The 24800-nt window shown below is 35.5% G+C and overlaps 3 protein-coding genes across 7 annotated transcripts; 1 reads left to right on the forward strand and 2 right to left on the reverse strand.

The window, feature by feature from the left end:
* Nucleotides 1–563: 563 nt before the first annotated feature.
* Nucleotides 564–14566, reverse strand: GPS1 (geranyl diphosphate synthase 1). Its single transcript, XM_023687548.2, has 12 exons — nt 14185–14566; nt 11074–11163; nt 9807–9887; nt 9596–9667; nt 6490–6621; nt 4909–4995; nt 4599–4670; nt 4403–4488; nt 3775–3907; nt 3215–3304; nt 1821–1919; nt 564–977 (listed from the first exon to the last, which is right to left on the reverse strand). The coding sequence occupies exons 1-12, from the start codon at nt 14329–14331 to the stop codon at nt 798–800; spliced, it is 1269 nt and encodes a 422-aa protein (XP_023543316.2). The 5' UTR covers nt 14332–14566; the 3' UTR covers nt 564–797.
* A 1251-nt stretch (nt 14567–15817) lies between these two features.
* LOC111803228 (CBL-interacting serine/threonine-protein kinase 23-like) lies at nt 15818–19732 on the reverse strand. 2 transcript variants are annotated; one of them, XM_023687547.2, is made up of 15 exons: nt 19026–19730; nt 18681–18743; nt 18512–18583; nt 18314–18421; nt 18117–18197; nt 17988–18041; nt 17785–17910; nt 17594–17683; nt 17376–17495; nt 17166–17300; nt 16904–17020; nt 16751–16807; nt 16516–16590; nt 16249–16324; nt 15818–16117 (listed from the first exon to the last, which is right to left on the reverse strand). In XM_023687547.2, the coding sequence occupies exons 1-15, from the start codon at nt 19203–19205 to the stop codon at nt 16101–16103; spliced, it is 1371 nt and encodes a 456-aa protein (XP_023543315.1). In that variant the 5' UTR covers nt 19206–19730; the 3' UTR covers nt 15818–16100. The 2 variants fall into 2 exon arrangements, with proteins under 2 accessions (XP_023543315.1, XP_086983682.1); XM_087127556.1 differs by having other exon boundaries at nt 17166–17495; nt 19026–19732.
* Nucleotides 19733–21266: 1534 nt separating this feature from the next.
* On the forward strand, nt 21267–24233 carry LOC147790438 (uncharacterized). Of its 4 annotated transcripts, none has more exons than XM_087127559.1 (6): nt 21267–21516; nt 21856–22053; nt 22191–22272; nt 22638–22743; nt 23084–23183; nt 23647–24233. In XM_087127559.1, the coding sequence occupies exons 2-6, from the start codon at nt 22007–22009 to the stop codon at nt 23654–23656; spliced, it is 345 nt and encodes a 114-aa protein (XP_086983685.1). In that variant the 5' UTR covers nt 21267–21516; nt 21856–22006; the 3' UTR covers nt 23657–24233. The 4 variants fall into 4 exon arrangements, with proteins under 4 accessions (XP_086983685.1, XP_086983683.1, XP_086983686.1 ...); XM_087127560.1 differs by having other exon boundaries at nt 21268–21516; nt 21807–22076; XM_087127558.1 differs by having other exon boundaries at nt 21268–21516; nt 21807–22053.
* Nucleotides 24234–24800: the final 567 nt, after the last annotated feature.

Below are 24800 nucleotides of genomic sequence, written 5' to 3' on the forward strand. Positions count from 1 at the left end.
GAGGCAACAAGGCTGATCTTGGTTCTCTGAGATTCATGTCGAGTTATAATAGCTACCATAAACAAGTTCAGATTATATATCAAGCAGGCTGTGGTTACCCTTGAATAATGGAAATCATACAAACACTATTCGATTATTGAACTCTTTAAAACATGTTGAACCAAAGAATATAAACCCTAAAATCAAGAATCAAGAACTCGAATTTAACCAAGCAGTAGAAGCTAGTAAAAATTTAAATTTGATGAAAGGGTAGCTGCCTCCCAGGTCTCGTCCCAAGCTGAAACAACCTTTTCATTCATAAACAAAAAAGGAACACAGGCGTTGAAGGAATCTATGGGGTAACGAGATTCAGCATCATTCTCCAAACCCAACGAAGAAGAAAATGCCGGCCTCCAGACGAAAACAAAGCAAATGGAGAACAGCAAAGATGAATCCACAGGGAAATCTCCTTGATAGGTAAAGTGAACCCTTAATCTAAGATGGTAATTTTAGACCCCTGGAAATGGAAACCAAGTCCTGACGTGTGGGAAGTTTTCAACGATAAAAACAAAGGGTACAGGAGATGATTGGAAATGGTGCATCAGTATAGAATTACAAAACAAAATTCTGGGTCGGTTCATGCTCCACATTTTAATTTACACAATAGGGAGAGGTATAAATATGTTTTGTGAGGAATTCCTGACATCAAAAGCTGATAAATTAAAAGAATATTGATGGAAAAAATTTTGAGGGAAATTTGCCCCTCTGAATGGAAAAGATATAGTTCCAACTATGGTGGTGTACACTACTTGGATTTCTCACTTCGTTCTTGTAATGACTCTTCGAGTGAGATCTACAAGTGCCCTTCTCGACTTCCTCACATCTTCGTCGTCGTTCTCAGGTAGAGAATCAATAGCTTCTGCAGCCAGATTGGCATGTTTTTCTGCTAGCTCTTTTGCACGTTGAATTCCACGGCTCTTACCAAGGTACTCCATTGCCTACATTGTTAACAAACCAATCAGGTTCCAATATATACTCGTTAATCCATTCAAGTAAATGAAGCAGGCATACAGCAGAGAATATCATAATGTTCAATGTATGGGAGTATGGGCATGCAACGGTACGAGAGAATGGAGAGTGGTGCATGAGAAGGGAAAGGTGACACTTTGTGCTGGGGCTCGGGCTCTCGGAAGCCTATAGCTTCTGCTTCTGAAGGGCAGGGGCCTCATACAAGTAAAGGACCCCTCTAAGGCCTTAAGTAAGTATGGCCCACAAACAACCAGGAACTGATAAGATCCTTGTATTATAATATCAATCAAAACTCTAAAAGAGCCCAAGTAGGATTGGAAGAACTTCATGTGGACTCTAAACTTGGACGAAGAAACTGCTGAGAAAATTTGCAGTACTTGCAAAAAAAAAAAGCTCTATCAAGAGTTAAAGGCCTAGTTGTCTACCACCAAAACACCAACTGCAATTGCCACAAAGCCAAGGATTCTTCATAGTCAAAAGTTCTTGATGGTGATAGAAATAAGACAACTTGTGAGGAAAAGTTCGGACTTCACAAAAAGAAGGGGGGGGGGGGGGGGGGGGGGGGGGGGGTGCGATTTGAGACACATGGAAGACAGGATTCCGAGCTGTATAATATGTACCAATCCAGTTGTAAGGAGATGGAAATAGAATGTATTCTGTACTTAAATCACAGCCACCAAGGTTATCTTTGGCTCGTTTGAGCATGAGGCATTTATTAAGTGTTTGGAAGGATGGTGAGATAATTAAAAACATGTGAAAACAGATTTGATAAATAAGAAATGATACAGAGAACATATATGTTACATGCATACATTATCAACGTTTTCAGGATTGTCAAAACCACGTTCCACAACCGTACGCAACTGGGGAAACTCTTCCATGGCAAATAATAATGGAGCTGTGATGATTCCCTGTACAAAATTGCCACGTTTAGAATAAGTAAAACAACATGAAGGATCCGAATCTTGCATTTAGAAATCAAGGGGGGGGGGGGGATGGTAAGGAGATGGAATAGATAGACAATCTCTCTCCAGATAACACTACATCTTTCTCTAAATTCATTGCTCGTCCAAATATGATCTAACATTAATTAGTAGCTACATTATCTAGAAAGTCATTTCCCTCCTCAATACCCTTAAAAAATGATACATGGTGTTTTCTCCACAAAATCAATCCCGAAGCATGGAAAAAAAACAAAAGGAGAACTTATACCCACCAACTTAACTACCAATACAAGAAAGCTCGAAGTCTCTGAAAAAAATGTGGTTTGTGGTTTTTCTTTGGGACCATAGCATGGAAAGATGAAGGTGCATGACAAGTTGAAAAAAAGGTTCACTTTTTGGACCTTATCATCTCATAGACATAGTCTTCTAAATCAAAGCAGCCAATCTAAAGAACATGTTTGGACCTTACCTCACATGTGATCTCTTTGAAAGGTGTGGGGATTCTGTTTTCTAGTTAAGTCGTGGAGGAAAGATTAGGAATTGGGAACTTAAGATTACTTAATGGGACCCTTCTAGCGAAATGGTTGTGGCACTTATTCATGGATATTGATATTTTGTGGCATAAATTCATTGAGTATGCATGGTGATCACCCTTTTGAGTGCGTTGCTAGCAGGGGCACCAATTACCCTAGTAACCACCTGTGGAAAGTCGTTGCCTCTAGTTTCCCTTCCTTTTCTCAATTTATTAGATGTTATTTTCGGAAAGGCTCGAGTGTGTATTTCTGGGATGACTGTTGGATGGCGGATAAGTCCCTTCATGAGGTGTTCCCGTGTTTATATCATATTTTGGGCAAGAAGTTAGATTGTGTGGCTTCCATTTTACCAACTTTTGATCCTTCCTGTCTGTTGTTTTTGGGTTTTGTCACCCTCTTTCTAATAGAGAGGCGCCGAATGTAATGGACCTTCTTTCTTTTATTCGTGATCAAAACGTGTTTCGAGAAAGAAAGAACCATAGGTTTCGGACCCTTGATGCTACTCTTGTTCTTCTTTCCATTTGTTGTCTATTCTTGTTTAACATAATTCTTTAAATATCTTTCAAATCCAATCAACATTTTTGGTTTTCAGGAGAATGCCCTATCCTCCTCTTTGTGAACTTTTTGGTTCATGAAATTGTATCTTATCCAAATATTCATAAATTAAGTAACAGTTAGCATAATCTTGTTATAAATTTTCAGATGCAAAAATATACACAAAAAGATTACGTGGCGTATATCTGATAAAGAACCCTTTCCAAGTGAAGCTGAAGTCCCAGTGAAGTCAAGAACATCATCGATCAGTTGATACGCTAACCCCTGTGAGAGAGAGACAGAGAGAGATCAGCCATAAGAAAGAAACATCATAACTTCAATGCTCTGCCAAATGACACGAGAGAAGAGCATCGAATGATGTGCACCTTCTATGTAATATAGGAATGCTACTACAGCAGAACTTTAAAGAAAAGCCTCCTTGCAGTAATCATTTTGGTATAAATGATTTTTCAAAACAAAAAAATTAAGGGAGAAGAATTTTTTTTTTTAAAAAAAAAAGAACCGTTAAGTCAGAGACAGAGTAAGCTTGCATATAGGAGGAAGATTCTAAGAATATCCATCCTTCAATATGAGAAGCTAGTGCTGTATCCTAAGTAAAAATGTTTAGTCTCTATTCTGAAGACATGCCCGAAATTAATAAGAGTTGTTGCAATAAGTGCGCGCCTTAACAAGGCTCTAGGAAGAGGGGGGTTAGATTGAGAACAAAAAACGAAAGAGCTAAAGTAATCATATACCAGATTTTTTCCATACTCATAAGCCAACATTGCGACTTCTGCTGTTTGCCCAGCAAGAAGGGCTACAGATTTGCAACTGTTAGAAATCAATGATGCAGTCTTATAATACGTCTTCTGCATGTAATATTCCATGCTGCAATTGAGAATAGTTCGAAGTCAAAACACAAATAGCAATAAGCATTGAAATGGTATGTGCTGTATAGAAGTTCGCCAATGCACATTTAGAAGACAAATTATAAGATGTTAAAGCATTCAGAGTCTAGTGAACTTCACTGACATCAAAAAACTAGGAAGTTCAATACTGAAAATTTTTGCCACGGCAGTGAACTCCACCGCCCAAGGCCATCAAAAAGTGATCCTTCTCTGTCATGACCATCAAAATATTTTCTAAAAGGTTGCTTTACCTGCTGTGCATTTGTTTATCGAAGACACCACTATTCACAACCTTCTTATCACAACTATCGCTCTCCTTTTCCCTAGGCTAAATCAAAACTATCTGGTTATCTGCTGTTCATTATATATATTTGCGAGATTAGGAATATTACAACTACGTAGTTATCATGTTTTGATATCTACTTTTCCACAACAAGAAATTCAAACATTTACAACCAAAAGGTGAAAAGCATACCTGTAACGTTGATCAGATGTAGTGGTCATTTGCATGGTTTCACCAGTCACGAGATGTTCAACAACTTGTGCTATTAATGATACCACCTAAAAAGAAAATGGTAATGCAGAAGAAACTCAACAAGACTAATAACAGATGCGTGAACTCAATACCAAGTAATACTGCTCAGTTTGCAACTATGGAAGTAAATTCATACCTCTGTGTTTTTTAAAGAGGCAAGTGCAACACAAGCTCGAGAGAGCAAAAAGTCCCCAGCTAAAACTGATATCTATAAAAGCAAATATGATTACAAAGAATGCTAGAATCTTCAGAAATTCAAAGAATTTTGCAGACAACTGTGATGAAATAGAGAGCATGTTTATGATGAAGAGGGAGAAAGAATCCAACTCAATAAACATGGGGTATGCTTCTTGTGCAAAATATTGAAAAAGTAACCATTAATTTCGTTGTCCTCGTCTAAGTGTATCAGCATTAGCATCAAACTAAAAGATAATGTTCATAGATACCTTATTTCCCATCACAAAATTTAATGAACCAATGCCACGCCTGGTGTCTGCATCATCCAATACATCATCATGTAGAAGGCTGGCAACCTTGCAAGTGTAAAATTTTCTCAAGAAATTAATTCAGAAGGAAAATGAAAAAATTAACACTGAAAATTGCCGTACAAGTGCTGGAAAAAATGACCATAACATGACCGCATTGAGGTCACATGTTCTGACATATATGCTTTAGATGTATGTGAATATTTTGACTTACATAAATGAACTTTGCATTATGAGCTACGATATGTAAATACACTGCGACAAAATGAACAAAATATGCAGCAAACGTTTATTCTTCCTCCTCTTTTTTTCTTTTTGTTGTCCCCTCTTCTTTCTCTTTCTTTTTCTTTCTTTTTCTTTTTTTTAACTTTATCATTATTTTAAAATTTTAAATTAAAAACAAATAAATAAAACAAACAAAAAAAACATCTCATTTGATGTAGCTAAAAGGTACAGCCAAAACATAAAAATGATCAATACACCAAAGGAGCACACCAAGACCACCCTAATTTCAGTTAACACAGATGGCTTAAATTACGTTAAACCAAAAAAACTTAATTTTTCCTTCGGACATTCTGTGGACAGTTAGCTGTCCCAAATTCAATTGAATCTTACCATCAAAACAACAAAGCTGAAGAATTTGTATTAAAAACACGAAAAACAACAACACTCTAACTTTACATCAATAACAGAGCTTTGAAGATAATCCAAAACCAAATAAATATTTTTCTGAATCATTTGAGACTTATAGGAAAATGAAATTTAAAATCAAACATTTCCATCCAATTATGTGCCTAAAAAATAACTAAAATGTTTATCGAAGTTTTCTTTTTTCTCTAATATACTTTTTAAAATCTGTGTAAATCTTACTAGATAAATCTAAAAAAGTGACTAATGAGTGTCAAAATGATCAAAATGCAAAGGCAACATTTGTTGAACATTCATAGTATTCAAATTTCGTTGGTGCACAATAGTGGAACGTTCACTATCAACTTCGTGTATACATTCTGACTGAAAATCAAAGCTAAGCCAAGAGGATTCCTACTGTAAAATGTGGAAGTTTAGAACCCATAAAAACATAGGCAAGAATCAGACACAAGAAAGGATTTGGAGGAGACTCATGAGACTACACCCATTTAACTGCATACTTTGTAGAAAGTTAAAAGATCAGGAGCACAGTTTATTTTTGGTAAGAAACTGTGCTTCCATTGAAAAAAAATAAAAGAATATACAAGGACACACACTAAAAAAAACGGCTCCAATGAAAAGGAAGTTTGGCCCTAACTACAGAAATGGACTCCAATCCAAATGAACAAGATCAAGGGTGATACGATAGCCATAGATTCCATTTCAGCTAATAAAAAATGACACGTCAATCACCTCTAAAATGTACTTCATTTATATAAACATTCTCATAGGACAAAATAAATATACACAAACAAACATATTTTTACTTGTCCCCTATTTTTGATCCCTTGCTCAAGCAAGAATTCCACAGAAAACATTTAATGAAAGAAAAATTAAGCATTTCAAAGAACTAACGTGAATCATTTCTGTGATTTCGGCCACACATTGTTGTCTTGTGCGTAGATCCATTGTCAAATTGTCTCCAACCAAATGAGGAAGAGGTTTAGGTACCGGCATATTTAAAGCAGTTGCCATCAGCAATAAGACCTGCACATAAAAATGCATTAAACGTTAACACGTCCTCCAGTTACATAGAACAAATAGCAAATATAGGTCCATGTCATGCCAAATGCACTTATTTACACTGCTTTTCTTTTTTACCAACTATATGGGTTTTTTATTTTAATTTTTTTTTATGAGAGACAATTAAATTGATGATTGAAATTTACAAAAGGGATGTAATATCCATGATGATTATGAAATATCTTCCCAATTACAATGAAGGAGGCATAACTATAAGAAGTAAAAATATAGACAGTTTACATCAAGATATAGCTTGGTAACCAACATTGTCGAAAAGTTTTGTATAAGCTTGTGTCTCTTCCGCGAATATTCTTTGATTTCTTTCATTCCATAGATTCTAAAAGAAAGCCACGATGAGGTTTTTCCATAGCAGGGCTTTTGCATTCTTGAAAGGGTGATACGTTAAGGCCATGCCCAATACATCCTTTACCTCTTTAGGAAATGTGAGATGTCATCCGAATATATTGAGAATTGTTGTCCAAAAATTCTGAGCGTATGTAAATTGCACAAATAAGTGGCTTTGTGATTCATTTCCTTTCTTGCACAATGGACACCAATTAGGAGAAAGAGTAATGTAAGACCTTTTTTAAGATATTTACTTGTGCCGATAGCTTTATGCACTATTTCCCAAAGGAAGAACTTCACCTTTTTAGGGTGATGTCCTTTCCATATTGTCTTTGCTAGCGTGAGATTTATCGCTTCTACTTTTACCCCATGTCCATCATCAAGGATTTGTAGAGAAGACCCCATCAGCGCTAGGGAGCCAAGTTAATGAGGCTGCTTCGTTTGACAATACCACTGGGGCAAGGTCAAGGCTTAATTCGGTCTATTCCACTGCTGTGTTATCCTTTAAATTCCTACCAAGTTTCAAGTCCCAAAATTTGTTGACAACATTCCACGTCTCTTTGATCGTGGCTTTTTTGCTATGAGAGATCCTATACAAAAAGTGGATATCGTAGGGCTAGCATGGGATTGTCAATCCATGGGTTGGTCTAGAATGATGTGCTTCCTCCATCACCACCCTATGGCGAATTCGGTTGGTGATGAGGTTTTGATGTTTCTTTATGTACTTCCAAGGCACTTTGGCAGAACATGGAAGGGATTGCTTTTTGTCCAATGTAGGAGTATATAATTTATCCACAAGGCATTTGCTTCATGATGATATCTTCATATCTATTTTGCTAGGAGAGCTTTGTTCTTCTTTATCGAGAAAAAACCGAGTCCTCCCTTTCCACAAATAGTTCCAGAACAATCTTTCTATATTCGAAGCCACTTTTTTGTGGCATTTCGAACAGAGACCTGTAATAAGTGGAGAGGTTGGACGATGTGGCTTGTATTAAATTGAGTCTTCCGCCTTTTGAAGTATTAACATGATGACCATGTTAACAGCTTTCTTTCTATTTTTTTAATAATAGTCTTCCAGAAGGAAAAAAAAATTGTTGCTTCCTTTATATAGGGTAATTCTAGGTACATATTCGGCTTCTCCCTTTTTACAACCATATATGCTAGCAATTTCTTCAACTCCCCAACCATATTTCCCAAAACAATGCTTTAGCTGTAATTTTCCTCCAATTCTGGTTCTTCCTTTTTCCTCCCTTCAGGATTAACTGCGTGGGAACTGCTCTGTCATCTTCTTAGCACGAGTACCTCGCAGTACACATCAAGGCTAGCAAAATATTTTAGAATAAAGTTATAGCAGCATTCTAAAACAAAATTTTTTAAAACAAAGGGGTGGTCTGAATCCTTATTACTGCCATCAATATATACTTATAACACTGAAGGATTGAACAGTCATGCAAACATCATCAAAGCAAGCCGCCTCGAATTGGATTTTGTTACACCCGAGTAAAGGAAGGGTATATGAATGAACCGAGACAATTCAGAATGAAAGCAATCCTAAGGATAGGATGGTTAAGAAAGACTTAAAATAATTGAAAGTTACTACATATACTAACAAGGTGCACCTTTCTTTTTGGTAGCTCAATCATAGGAACTCTAAAGTTTAGTGTGCCTTGCTTGGAACAATTTTGTACTGGATGACCTAGGAATTTTTCTAGGATGCATGTGAGTGAGCATGATGGAAGGACTTGTGTTGGTTTGTGGAAATAGTTTTCACTCTTAGAAGTGATGAGTAAGTAATGTGACCATGTCACAAGGGATACAAGAAAATGTCGGGGCAATCAGATGCCGAATCCGGATTCCAAATCCTAATCTAAATCCTGAATGAGTCATTACAGACTCAATGTCCCACTCTCAGCCATCCAATGGAGGGGTATGGGGTACGTCCAATCCAACAAGAGACTTTTGGTCATAACAGCAATTAGCTCTGCACCATGCAACACACAGACCATAGGGCCCAGTTTGATAGAGATTCTGGATCCTTCTGAATTCTATCATGACTATTAACACCTCCCACACTAAGGAACACATGAAAAATTCAACTATCTTGAGTCTGACACCTGCCCAGTGCTAGAAGGAAAGAGAATTGTTATAACAGATGTTGCGCTCCAGAGAAGGGTAGGCAGGAGACCACTGTTTGCAGAGAAATTTTTCTACCATAGGTCTACATAATTGAACTCGCTTCTTAAAATATAGGTCTTACTTCTCATTAGGAAGTAAAAAGGTTAATTTATATTAAATTAAAATTATTTTAAAAAATAGAATAACAAATAACAAAATAAACATCCTCAAAGTGCATGATGATTTCAACTAGGTTTAAGGATCTTACTGGAATGTCGGCAGATACTGTGTTTTAAAAATGCCATAACTATAGAGCATACACTCTATACTGTTATTGTTTTTCTGTCCTTCCAAAATCCACATTAAATTAAAATATATATTGGCAAAAATAAGCAGTGCTGTAGAAAGGCAACGAACATCCAAAAAGTTCTGTTCACATAAAGAAGAATTGACAACAAACAAACAAACGAACAAATACCGTTGGACGAAATCTCTTCCCTTCAACTCCCAATTTGAAGAAATATTCGGCAGCAGAAGCAAGTTTTGGAACCTGTATGAGATAAGTTATAAATATTATTGTATGAGAAAATTCCAACTATAATAGAAACATGTTTAAGAATACCACTTCAAGCCTCCCATAGAAAGCATCAATGTCATTAAAGAAATAAGAGAACAAAGGAATCAGATACCTCAGCCACTACCATTGCCCGTAGTCTATTGGCAAGAAGCGATAACTCGTCTGCAACAAGTGAGAATGGATCAAGCTGTTCCTGAAAATTTCATCATGATAGAATGAATGTACAATGAGTGAGGTTGAGAAAACTACTAAACAGTACACCAAGTTCCATATCCTGAATCAAACTGGAATGAAAATGAAGCAAAGAGATTGATGCTTGCTATATAAACGAAAGAAAAACATAGGTTAAATGCACGCTTCTAGAAGTAGCAGTTGAATTGGTTTGAACTTTTGATCTGACATGGAGATATTGAATGACCACGCTTGAAATATGTGATATGGTACAAACGTTAAAGGATAAGGATTATGCAGCACCAGAGGATTGCAGTTGGAAGACACATTATGAGGTAGCCTATACCTTAATGGCTGGAACTGTTTTATTTTTAGGCTACTGTTTGTATTTTCCAGATTATTGGATTAGTTAGTAGTTGGTTAATAATTAGTTTGGTGGCTTGCTGATTAGTTAGAAGAACTAATCTATTGGTCATTAAGTTGTTTGTTACATTACAGGCATTGGAGGCTTAGTTTGTAGAACTAGTATAAATACTAGTTCTTTTTCTCCTCAAGTCCTATATGAACAGATTGAGATTTTTTTCTTCTATTTGGTTTTCACCATCTTATTCATGGTTCATCCAAGTAGAACTTTTGCACTTAGTAGAAGAGTGATTATTGAATCAGAGAACAAAAGATTATTATGAAGAAAGTTTTTCCATTCCGACATTAACTCTTCAAAACGTGTGCCTAGCAAAAATAAAATAAAAATTTGAAAGATGAGGTGATAATTTCCAGCATGTCAAACTAAAAGTGGAAGTGGAATTATTCGCTCCAGCCTCTTGTCAAATGAACACGTGATATGCATTAGTGGAAGTGGTTGCGATCACATAAAAGTAACAAGCCTTCCCTTTCCTTTTTATCATTTTGTTATTACAATGTCACACTGGCTGACTTGGTCATTATTTTTTTTTAACAAGAAATAATTTCTCATTGATATAATGAAAATGAATAAGTGCTCGAGGGATACAAATTCCCAAAGGGCAAAAAAGAAAAATATACAAAACAGCAAATACAACCATGTAGAAATTAGCCATGGAAATAAATAAACATTTAAAGAACAAAGAACTTTTCCAACCTCCTCGCCTCAGAGAGCTGACTTTATTAATATTAATTTGACCTTATCAGACATGTAATAGAAGAGAAACCTGACAAAAGTGACTACCTACCTCAACTACACAGCTGCTTTGATGGATTTGACGTCCTAAACCATGAAAAGTGGGATAAGCCAAGTACATGATTTCTCTGCATCCTGGAGCCTATCAATTGCCCGTATAGTAACAATTAAAATATAGGATGATCAATATACGAGCAAATAGATACACATTGAACTTCTGGAAATCCATAATGTATAATGGACTACATCTAAGCAATAAACATAAAGTATGATGTTGAGTCATAATATAACATGAAATGATACAATACAACATAGTATTTCAAGCAGTGTATTCTATTGTGGTTGTCTTCAGATCCAAGTGAATAACAAAATATGAGAATTAGGCAATACACACTAAACATCATAAAATATAAAATGTGATCTAGCATAATAAATAATACAAACATCACATCACTCTCTAGTCGTCTTTTCATGAATGAGAAAGCTTGAAATGGTAATAAATTGGAATCTCTCCCAACAATCAAGACTAGGCTCTCACGCCCAACAACCCATGGTTATATGATTGAGTTAGGTTGATCTCATCATCTGACTAAGGTTTAATAAAATGGTTGAATTTGCAACTTTTGAGGAATTAATTTGGCTTCATACTTTCTCTAAACCTAACCCAAACCAACCTACTAATTCCCCCAACACCTGACTAAGGTTTAATGAACTGGATGAATTTGCAACTTGAAGAATTAATTTGGGTCCATACTTTCTCAAACCTATCCCAAACCAACCTACGGATTCCTCCAACACTTCTAAGGTTTAATGAACTGATTGAATTTGCAACTCAAAGAATTAATCGGGTCCATTCTTCTTCTAAACCTAATCTGAACCAACCCACAATCCCCCAACTCCTATTAGCAATGTTGTCGAGAGAACTAAGTCATTATGACAAGAGTACAGTCAAACCAACAGTGAAGAATTAATTTGGGTCCATACTTTCTCAAACCTATCCCAAACCAACCTACGGATTCCTCCAACACTTTCTAAGGTTTAATGAACTGATTGAATTTGCAACTCAAAGAATTAATCGGGTCCATTCTTCTTCTAAACCTAATCTGAACCAACCCACAATCCCCCAACTCCTATTAGCAATGTTGTCGAGAGAACTAAGTCATGATAACAAGAGTACAGTCAAACCAACAGGAAGCTAGATACGAATAGTTTAAAAGAAATCCACTATTAGTATAAAAGATAACTTAAAAAAAAATTTAGAGAAACAAAAAAAGGCAGGAAAGTTCCACTAATTATTGGTTACACTAAACAGAGAAAAGCATTTATAGAGGGTCAAAATCCAGGCTTCTACCCACTAACCCTCCACCCTAGAAACACTCTTCAATTCAATAACTCCCCAACCTAATAACCCAGAGGCTTGGGGGAAAAATTAGCATAAAACTCATCCTTCGTCACAAAAGCCAGGTGCAAGTACAACAAAACTTCCTTCATTAAATCACGACAACTCCAAGAAGGGTAATACAATACATTAATGGTTCTCACAAAATTTCGGCAGATTTTACATGAGAAAAAAAGAGGTCTTAAAATGTGGTTGAAATTTCCATGTACTTTCATAGAAACCAACGCTGAGGACAAATCACCATGAAAGAAGAGTCTCATGATAAAATCATCAATGTTAATTCAGTTGAGGGCCTCCAGAATTTGCATTGGAGCAATCCATTGAAAAGACATAATTGACGGGGAACTTATTATGAATCAGTAACGAAATTTTATTGATAGATGAAATTCCAAAGAGAAGGAAAAACTTCCAACCATCTATGGTGGATTACGAAATGCTCGACAATTTGAAACTAGTGAAGTAAGCAAGTGATCTTTAAAGAATGAATTACATTTTCACCAAGAGAAATCAGTAAGAAAGGACTGTATCCATAACCCTATGGAAAGAAGTCTCCGAATCATTGAAATCCTGGTTATTCCTCTCGTGCCAAAAAATCCACAGAAAACCCCTATTGATGGGGCTCCAAAGCAACTTCTTGGACTCCTTAAAAGCACAACCCACAAAAATGGAAGTAAGGAAGTCCTAAATATTATTAGTCATGCCAGAAACCAACCAAAAGCTCCCAACAGCATATTCCAATAATTTTGGGCGAAGGAACACTCGATAAGAAGATGAAATTGTATTTCCGAATTTGGTTCACATAAGACACCAGTGGGGTGAGAGAGACTGATATGACAAATTTCTTTGAATCACATCTCCAGCAATTATTCCTCCATGAACAAGTTCCCACAGAAAACCTTGGTCTTTTTTAGATAAGGTCCTTTCCAAATAGCCTCAAAGACTGGCCTTTTCTCCTCATCGTTGCAATTGATCAAACTGACCATTAGATAATTAAAGTAAACTACCCCAAGGTATCTAAAGACCACGGAGAATCGAATAGGAACTGATAGCAACCACGGAGAATCGCACAAATTTGTGTTGGTTTCTCATGGGAAAGTGACCAAAAAGGTCATGATACCAAAAACTTATCAAGTAGTCCTTAGAATTTAAAAAACAGATTCGAACTGTGCCTCTTCAGAACTGAACTCCCAAAAGACCAGATTAAATAGCATCATGGGAGATACAACATAGCATAGTCATGTTGCTTTTTTGCATTTGTTGTGAAAGAAACTAAATAGGGGTATCGTTTTCAGGCAAAAAAATATGAAAGAACCATCCCTGTCTCGGTGGAGAACACACGTCCTAAGACCAGATTAAGAGATAGAGTACTGTTTCCTTACCCAAGTACATCAAACTAGTTGACAAGAATAAATGGAGCTCAATTAGATACTGCATAGCATTTTTCAACTCAACGTGGCAATATTGACTGAAAACTCAACTCAAACCAATACAAGCCTCGAGCACATCCGCGTGAGAATGATGTGAAGAGGATGATCCCACTAACAGGCCGTGGAGTCACCATGGAAATTTACAAACCAATCACTCAGCTCAAAGTCCCCTTACAATAACCAGTTCGGATCTTATTCAGACACAGAAACTCTTTACTCTTTTAGTAATTGCATCAACTTGATTAAGCACAAAATTCGTAACCGCCCCTCATAGAGCAACTAATTTCCTAAGCCCCCAAAAACAAAAACTAAACAAAAATAAGCAACTGACACTTACTTGCCGATCAGATTCCGAGGGATGCAAAGAGAGAATATTAGGTATAAGAACTGGGCGAGTATCTGATCGATGAGACAGAAACCATCGACAACAGGAGCTGTTTCTGGGAATCCTCGAAATCTGGGAAAGCCCGCGAGAAAACAACATCCTGCAGCTCCAAGAAGCTTGTAACAGAGAAGATGGTATTCCTTCACAAGGGAATAGGTACAGAGAGAAATAAGAGAAGAGTCAGAAGGAGAATATGAAAAATCTCAGTGTGATGTAAACAAGAGCGCCGCCGCTGAAGGCTTTATGGTGACGACGGCGAAGCACAGCCATACACTAAGCGGTGCAAAACTCAAAGGAGAACGTGCCTTCCTACCGGCTGCCCTTTCTATTTTTTCCATAATTAGATTTATAAATTTGGCTAATTTCATGAATAATGTTGTTTAAATAAATAAATGAAAATTACACATTTCGAGTATCGGTTAGTTTTTTTTAATAAAATAGTAAAATAATTTGAAAAACTTTATAGAAACGGCATAAATACAAAGTATGGGTAAATTTAATTTTGTCTTCATTAATCAAATAACTAATTATTTTTACTGATAATCTCCCGATGTAGAAGCCTCACTTAATCAACTAACTAATGCTGTTAGGGTAATAATTACTTTGTGACCAAAATTAAAATAAAATAGTAATGACTTTTTAGACAATAACTCTGGCCATGATTATACCCGTAATTATCTTACGAAAACAATAGTAATATATAGTTTTCGTATACTATATTTGCAAATATGTATATGTACTTTATTGACTTTTATAAATACAACTATAAAAATATAAATTTCCCCACAAAAATGACTTTTATTTTTTAATTATTTATTTATTTGGTCGAGATGCATACCTAATTCATTTTTGGTCTGTGATTCGTTCCTGCCTTATTTTGCGAACATCTCTAATGTGATGCTTTTTAGAGTATTATGATTGTGCATTTGTAATATTAAATATTATTTTATTAATTATTTAGCTAAGGTATTTATTGGCAACTAAAGCGTCAAGGTTCGAAATTTGTACGTATGTAACTAGTCTGTACCCTATAAGGTCATACTAAAGGGGAAAATGAAACATTTCTTATAAGAGCGTAGAATCTTATTTTTAATAGAAATACGTAACGGGTCAAAGTGGTCAACATCTGTTAAAGGGGTAGAAATCTATGTAATGCATAAAGGGATAGAAATCTCTTCAAAGTAGACGTTACAAATGGTACCAAAGCCAATGTGATGCATAGGTCAAAATAGAGATAGACTCTGCAATCTAAGAGTATGTTTTTTTTTGTTCCCTTCTGTCTCGTTATCAAATTTGGTTAGTAGTATTTTCATTTTAGTAGTATTTTCATTAACAGCTTCCATTTATTTATATTTTTAAATCTCTATTACTTGATAGAAATCATGATTAAATAAAAAGAAATATCAATTTTCTTGGTTCTCTAATTATAAATTAAATTTTCATTACATGTGGTGCAATCATTTCATCAAAACTTATAAATTAGTTTAATTAAACTCACTCAGGTAAGTCTATATTTTAAATTGAATTGGTTAGAACGAGAGAGTGCAATTTTAAATTAAAAAGAAAAAACAAATAACATAGATAGTTATCAAACACCTTTTATGTTTTTAGTTCTCAAAGAACAAAAAACAAGAATGTTATCACAAGAATCTTAGATTTCTCGGTGTTTAAAAAAAAAAAAGCAATTAATTTCATCATACCACAACATGGGAAACATTTCACAAAAGCACACACCTAGATGGCATTAAAAAAAAAAAAAAAAAAAAAAAAAAAAAAAAAAAAAAAAAATCATTCCTTGTCTTGTTGGGGGTGGAGGGTGACAATATTTGCACAACCACTCCAGACAGAGAGGTAATCAAATAGATCTTTCAAGCATTTGCTACACCTGCAGAATCCAAGGTAAAACATATATAAGTATAACCAGTTCCGCTCATTTAGTTTTCAGCTTTTAATTTTGTACTCATCCATTCGCTTTCTTTCATTCATCTTAACGAACGCGACCATATTTTTGCTTACCGTTACTTTCCTGCTCCGTCTCGTCTCCGGTTCGCCATACAACATCTTTCAGTCCAGTTGAGAGGTTATTATAGAACTACAACATTATAACAGATGATCCAGTTAGAGCTTTGGAACCAACTAATGGCTGTGGATAGCCATACAGAACTCAAAAGAAAAAACTTCAAACCATCATGGGAAAGAGGGCCCTATCATGTCAAACACCGCATGATATACATATGTGCCATGATCTTTAAGCGTGTAAGTGTGTAATATATTGATTCATACCTTGTGAAATTCTAAAGTATCCCCTCCAGCTTTGCGGAGCTCTACCATATGTAACGATGGAGCGACCTGAAAAATCTGGAGAGAGAATTTTTTTTAGTTCAACAATATGTGGGGTGGTCGGGTGGTCCTATATTTTAGATCAGTTGAACGATACTCGTGTTGGCCTAGAAAATGATAATTTTTAAGAAACGATCGGAATTTAAAAGACATGCAGGGGAAAAGTGAAGAGAAGAACCTCTGTTGCAACTGATAAATGACCTTTGCGTCCAGTTTTTTCCCCTTGGAGCTTCATCTGTAATAAGCAAGACGGATATTTTAAGTCCAAAATCAGTTTGGTAAGCTATGGATGATTCTATTAAAGATTTTGATCTTCCAGCCTTCAACCAACCTTGAAGTTATTGATCTTCACATCAAAACCCATAGGAACTGCTGTCTTTTTTATCTTGGAAAGGATTTCATCTGCTGGACAATGGGATGTGAAACTTTTGTCACGTTTAGATAGCCCCTGGTAACCATAATTCCGATCAGCACAGATATTAATTTACATTCATAAATGAACAAAACAAGGAAAAAACTTCAGATGGATGGTTGCAGAGAAACATCAATGTCACAACATAAGATGTTTGTGCTATGGAAAGATCATAACCTACCATTTGCTTCTCAAAAAGAGTGGCAAGGTTGAGACCCTGAGATTTCGAGATGAGCTCGAATGCATTCATGGTGACAGGTGATGCAGGGGATGCGAGCCCTTCTTCTCTCTTCTCGACTACAAGGTTATGAGTGACCTGCAACATAAGAAAAGTCATGTCTACTACCCTTAACATGCATAAAAAACAATGCCAAAGAACAACTTGCGTTACCCCTGATTCATTAAAGATGTCGTCAATGTCATCAAGAACGATTTCGTCGTTTTCGAAAGTGGGTGGCTTGTATCCTTTCTTAAACCAATCATTCTCAAGAACCTCAACAATTGTAATTCTCTGTTTCATAGAAAATTCATAAGAAGTTAACAACAAAGAGATTACATCATATAATAACTAAGAACATCATTAAGATGGAAGGACATTTGAAGTCATACAGTTAACGGGTTCGGATCGAGGATTCTCTTGATTAATTTCTTGGCACTAGAGGAGAACCATGGAGGACATTTGAAGTCGGCCTTGAATATCTATAACACAAACAAAATTCTATGCTTTGAGCTTGTAGATGTACTAAAACTAATAAGAACACAGAACCAACGAGAAATTAAATGTATACAAATACAAAGACCTTTTTATACAATGTCACGAGACTGGCTTCTTCAAATGGCAAATAGCCTGCCATGAGGACAAAAAGGATAACCCCACATGACCATAGGTCCGCCTTTGCACCACAGTAGCCTTTATTGTTGATAACCTATTATGAACACATTGAATCACAAAAGAATTTTAGGAGAGCAAGTGGTAAATAGTTGAAGTCTAAATCCATTGTACCTCTGGAGCAACATAATTGGGTGTTCCACATGTTGTGTGAAGTAATCCATCGTCCTAATAAGAGAGATAAGGATTACTCATAGATCCATCATACTAAAAGCATGCTAGCTTTCATAGCATCATACTCACTCGAACTTGTTGAGGTAGAGCACTCAATCCAAAATCTGAAACTTTTAGAACGCCACTGGCATCCAATAATAAATTCTCTGGCTGAAGAACATAGACAAAGACTATTTTTGAGACCAGAACTTTTAAAATTGTAGTTTAACAAGATGATATTAATAGCAATGACAACAGAATGATATCTATGATGATTTTCCATGAACCTTTAGGTCTCGATGACAAACGCCTCTGCTATGGCAATAATCCACAGCATTTATAAGCTGCTGAAAATATTTTCTTGCTTCATCTTCTTTGAATCTTCCATTACATGCCTGGATAAGGGAAAAGGAATAAATTTATGTTCAACTACCAGTTACAATTGCATGCATGGATACAAGATAAAACCAGTCACTGTATCTCACAATTTTGTTGAATAGTTCTCCACCAGTTACAAATTCCAAAACAATATATATCTTGGTTTTGCTAGCCATCACCTGCACCAAGAAAATAATTAGTGGCAGATGAGGTGCAATAAGATAATTGAGGAAACAAGAACAAACTAAGAAAATTAAGTTCATAACTTGATCTAACCTCATACATTCGAATGACATTTGGATGTCTAATGAGTTTCATCGTTGATATTTCACGTTTAATCTGCAGATATGCATAAATAGAGTTGATGCTTAAATTATATGATCTTCGTGTTTAACTAAAAGACTAAGTTATGCAATGAAGCTTAGATTTCTTCGATAAATATTCAGCAAAAACATTGAGGACTCATCAAGAACAAAGCATATAGGATTGTGTTTCAATTGCCTAATTGAATATTAAGATTTGCAGTAAAGTTTGACTAGTTGCTAGCCTCCAACTATCACGGTTAATGCGTATAGAACAAAATAAGTGAATGTTTGAATTAGTAGCGAATCCAAATTATACCTGCCCGATCATCTTGTGCTTGAGAATGTCCTCTTTGTTGAGGATTTTAATGGCGACGTTCTCCCCTGTCTCGCAATTCCGAGCGAACTTAACCTTCGCGAAGCTGCCCTCTCCAAGGGTTCGCCCCAGCTCATATCTCCCCACCCGCGTTTTGGTATGACTGCTCGACCTGAAAGCCATCTCTGTCGCCAATTCTAACAACTCCTTCACCCCGCAATCCCTTTCCTCGCTGTAAAATCCTCCGATCAAGACCTCTTCTTCTTACACGGTTGCCAGACCTGAGACTTGACCACACTCATCTTCCCCCGTCGATCGGCAAACGAAACGAAAAACTATTTTTCTTCAGCATCAATCTCAATCTCAATCTGAGGCTTTCTCTACATCTCAGAATCAGAAACCGAGGCTAACAATGGCGATATGAGGATTCAAGGACGACGATAATCAAGTTGTGGAAAATGGAATGGGAAGATTGTAGGCGCATTAAACAATCACGGAGGCGCCTATAACCTCCCGGAAGGAATCCGGAACTCGAATGATTGGAGATGGATATGTGAGAAATTTGAGCTTAATCAACGAAAAGCCTCTAAATCGGAGGTTTGATCAAAGGAGACGACCTTCGAATTCACTGAATTCGCTGAACGCAAGGCGCATTAATCTCTGTATTTACAGGGAGCAGAGGAGCATACACCAGGAATCTTCTCTTTCATATGGAATAAATCAAAATATAATTTATTACTATTTTCCATACTCCAATCATGGAGGGAAAAATACCTAATTTAAGATTTTTTAAAATTGGAATTAATAAATTTGGTCAAACCCTTAAAATAAAATTTAAGTAACCTTTTAATTATCAACTTTAATATATAATTTTTTTTAAAAAAAAAAATTAATGATTGAGACCTTATTTTTAATTTTAATTATTTAAATGTCAATATTCCACCTGCTTATGAAAAAACTAATGTCACTTTAATTGGCATTTTAAAGGCTATTTCAATATAAAACAAAATTATTGAATAAAAATAATAGTTTATGTTTGTGGTTTTCGTATGAAATGCTCTCACTGCCTTAACCTGCGACAGGTGGTCGTGTAAATTCGTTTGAGGTCCAGTACTGTTCTTTTATTAATAAATAATTAAATTGTCGTATTTTTCATATTAAATTATTCAATTATTGAATCTGACTTCATTCAAAATAATAATAATAATATAAATAAATAGGAATTATACAACGCGTTATTTGAGGGAGACTGTACTTTTCGATATTTCAAGGTTGTTGATCCAAAACCTAAGTTATTTAATTTTTTTTAGTGTATTATAATTGTTACATAAAATACTATTTGGTGAAACACTATTATTTAACCAATAATGATTGAGTTTGCCCTATGAATTTTATTAAATTATTCAATTATTGAATCTGACTTCACTCAAAATAATAATAATAATATAAATAAACAGGAATTATACAACGCGTTATTTGAGGGAGACTGTCGTACTTTTCGATATTCCAAGGTTGTTGATCCAAAACCTAAATTATTTAATTTTTGTTAGTGTATTATAATTGTTACATAAAATACTATTTGGTGAAACACTATTATTTAATCAATAATGATTGAGTTTGCCCTATGAATTTTACTGGCACATTCGCGTCTCGGGACCCATCCCAAATAAGAAAGGGAATCTCGGTTAAAATAGAAAATGTGAGAGAAAGTGAGAACTATAACAGCTCAAGGTCACTTCTAATAGATATTAATAGCTTTTACGGTCTACTAAGTGATAGGAAAGGAAAACAAAACATTTATTATAAAGTTGTCAAAACCTCTCCCCAGTAAACACACTTTTAAATGGTAAGAACGACAGTGATACGTAACCGAAAAAACAAATAAGATGTACCAGCCTCCAACATATCTGCTCAAGCTCAAGTTAAAAGACACCAAGGATGATGTAATATTAAAATTTGTGAATGTTATATTATATAAAAATTATGGATTAAAAATTATTAAAAATTATTTAAAATGAATATTTTTTTTGAAAAATAAAATAAATTAGGAAATTGTTTTTATAACATGAATATTTGCCAAAACAATGATAAGGAAGGTTTCTCATCTTCTAACATCGGACGGTGGAGGGAGACAGACTAAATTACTTTCCATTTTCTATTTTCCTTTTAAATTTAAAATGTCATATCATATAAAATAATTAAAAGATTTAATTTCAAAGATTTTTTGAAAAGTTATTTTTCCCTAAAATATAATTACAGTTGGATTTCCCTCCATTTTGGGTGCGAGTTCTGCCTAAAACCCTAGCGCTGCGGGGTTTTGTCTCTGAAGCAGTGTTTGTTAGACAATGGCGGAGAAGCAGAGGCGAAGAGCATCGCCGTTCTACCATGGATGCGAAGCTCTGTCGACGTCTCTTTGTTCGAGGAATGCCTCCTTGAGATCCTCCCCTTGCTCGACCCCCCGCCAATTTCCTATTTATTGTGAATCATTTGAATGGTTAATGCCTTCCTATCATCGAGCTTTTCTTTTGTTTATGCATCAAATTGATTTCTGTATCTTTCTATTTGATATTCGTCATTTATTGCACTCCGTTGGAAACAAGTGAATCCATGGTGGATATCTCATTGAAGATTTAACAAGCTGCAAAATGTGTTCATATTTAGAAGAGCATTGAGCTGTGATATATCTGTTAATTGTATCACAAGTAATTGAAAGTTTGGTTATGCACCATATGGCTCCAGATTTGCTGAATTGCATGAAATATGCTCACGGCTATTTTCAATCAGGTTAAAGAGGTTCTTACTGCGGTTGCGCCTGCTGTTGGCTTATCTTTAGGTCTGCCTGTTGGTCAATCCTCCATAGCAGATGAAATTCTGAGCTCATCAAGGGACCTAAGCTCAAGGCAGGCATCTGTTACGATCCCGAAGATTTTTTGGTTGAGCTACCGAGTTCTGTGGACATATTGGTGGCAACATCTGGAAGACTGATGGACAATATTAACTTCACACAAAGGAATTGCAAGTTCTACTTCTTGTAACTATGGTTATACTGTTGAAGTATTGTTCACCATTGTTATAATTAATCCTCATAATTTTTTTTTACTGGCATGTTCCTTTTGGTTTACTTCAAAATTATAGTGCTGACTGCATATACTGTTTGGATTCATGCAGTGGTGTTGATGGGGGTTTTAAGGGTCAACCTTACCGAAGGCTTGCAAAGATGGTTCTCTCTGCAACGCCTAACAGGCTCCAGGCAAGCTCGCTCAGCTTGATTTGCATCACGCGCTATTCTTAATCACTGGGAAAAGAAGATATAAACTTCCGGAGTAATTAGAATGATACATGATGGTAAATTGGCCTGTCTCTTAATTAGTGTGTGATCAAATAATACCTTAGGTGTAGAAACCTCCCCGTAGTAAAGGTGTAGAAATCTCTCCCCTAGTAGACACATTTTAAAAATTTGAGGGGAAGCCCAGAAGAGAACTCAAAGAAGACAATATCTGCAAGTGATAGATTTTGGGCGGTTTCAGTTTGTTTCTGGTTAAAATAAGTTAGAGATGAATAATTGAGCAATATGTCGTAGTTTAACTCGCTTACTCTTAGATTCTTATGTTTCAGGTTAGGCGTTTCAAGAGATTGCTACACAAGATTGATAATGATTCTTGCCCAATACATTCCCTGCCTTCCAGTTCAATTGAGTTGCTCCAGCCTACTTATGTCTCTGGTAACACCTCGTCCCTTTTGACTGTACGGAAAAACTGCCCTAACTAGCCTAAATAATTTAAATTTTTGGGCTTCATATATATATATTTATATATCTAAATAGAGGGATTAGGTTAAACTTTAAAAACCAGTTGTGGTAAATTCCTTTGATCCGTGCATCAAATCGGCTCTGATCTTTACTCATTATCCAAAAGTAAAGAAGGTTGCTGGGTTAATTTGTTGGGAAGGATTGTTGTTTCCAGCGAAGCTGTTACATAAATAAATAACTAAGCCTCTATTATTTTTGTTCATATAGATGTTTTCCAAACATTTTTCTTATTTTGATTTGTAATGATTAACAGCCCTAGAGAAACTGAAGGAAAAGGTTGAATCAGAAAGAAAGCACATTCATGTCTTCCGGAGTGCGCAAACGAAAAGATATGAACTCCTCCAAAGAAAAAGGTTGGTGTTGGTACTAACAAACAAGTCCCTCTGAGAGTTTAATGTCCCATTTCGTAACATATGAAAAACTCGTTTAGGCCGTGTAGGGAAAGATTAAATGGCAGGCATGATTTGAATATTTAATCTTGCATGTTCTGTTGACTAATCTGCGTTGAAACTGTTGGATTGAATGACAGTATTCTTATGCATTTTAACATTACAAATTCCTCATTTCAAACTCGACAAACTATACATAAGATTGCATTACAGTCTTTTAGCAAGTTCACTGGAAACTGTGCGAGCACAAATTTCAGGAACTCATCCCACAACGAAATGAAAATTCAACTACCGGATATGGTGATGAAGCCTTTAAGGCCTAATTTTCACTCCAGACAACAAATTATTCAATCATTGAATTTGGAGAAAGATCTATTTATGTTTCTGACGAAGTACACAGAATTGGCACTAACAACCATAGACGCAGGGGTTGTTGATGATGGTAGGCTTCTTGGAGAAGCAGGATACTCATTCTTGCTGCCATCTCTCTCCTCTTCACTGATGGTATCCAACACTTTTGACGTTCGGCGTCTCATGACACTGATAATCTGTGGTGGCGCGACCTCGGTAACGAACCTTGCTATACGGGAATTTGCCATTACTTTTGAAGGATGATGGTTGAGAAAACAGATGCTCTAGGAGGTCAGATTGGTTGGGTTGAGCGTGAATGCAAGCCTTTGGGTGATATTTATGAGAATCTGCGTAGACTAAGAATTGAATGAAAGTCCTGTGCCGAGGGGGGATACTTGAAATCAATATTTTTGGCTATGTTGGTGCTGCTTAGTACACATCTTCTATTGATATTTATTGCAGTTTTCAAATGTCTGATCTCTTTCCCCGACCTTTCTAGGAGATTAACATGTGGTGTTTAGAGGTATATCCCAAAATCTGCTGGGACCAATAGCTTTTGCATTTGCCCTCTTCAAAATTTAACCATGATTGGCAAATCCATATGCCACGTTTCTTAATTTTCTGGTATGTTAATGTTGACAAAATTTTCTATTCAGTTTCTAACGTTTGTGTTAATTTTTCTGACAAGTGTCACAGGCTTCAAGGAACAGAATTGCTGTCCTAATTGAACAACAAAATTTATGGAGGTTTGGAAGATCCCAATAGAATATAAAATATCTATATTGAATTATTGGTTGGCCTTTAATTTTGATTTCTTTTTTCCAGAAAAGGAAAACGTGCAGCTTATGATTATCGATCAGTTTTAACCGATTGTGTTAAACTAATAAAATAAAATAAAATAAAATAAAATGCACATCCATTATTAATTTTTATTTGATTTTCCATAATTTTCTATAACTTTATAAATTAGTTTTTAGGATTTATAAGTTTGTTTTAATGTATAAAGCAAACACATTATTTCGAAGTATTTTTTAAAAAACAAATCTCATTAAAAAAGATTTAAATCTCAACCGGACATTATTTGAATGTGTTATAGAATTATTTGATTATTTCTAAAATTGTAACGAAAGCGATGGAACATTAGAAGTTTGTTTAAACAATTAATTTGGTAGGTAAAATTGGTGAAAAGTTGGGGAAAATTAAGATAATTTTTTTTTTCCCCAACTTATG

This window comes from Cucurbita pepo, chromosome 10 (genome assembly GCF_057944985.1).
Source record: "Cucurbita pepo subsp. pepo isolate OVF chromosome 10, ASM5794498v1, whole genome shotgun sequence".
Classification (NCBI taxonomy): domain Eukaryota; kingdom Viridiplantae; phylum Streptophyta; class Magnoliopsida; order Cucurbitales; family Cucurbitaceae; genus Cucurbita; species Cucurbita pepo.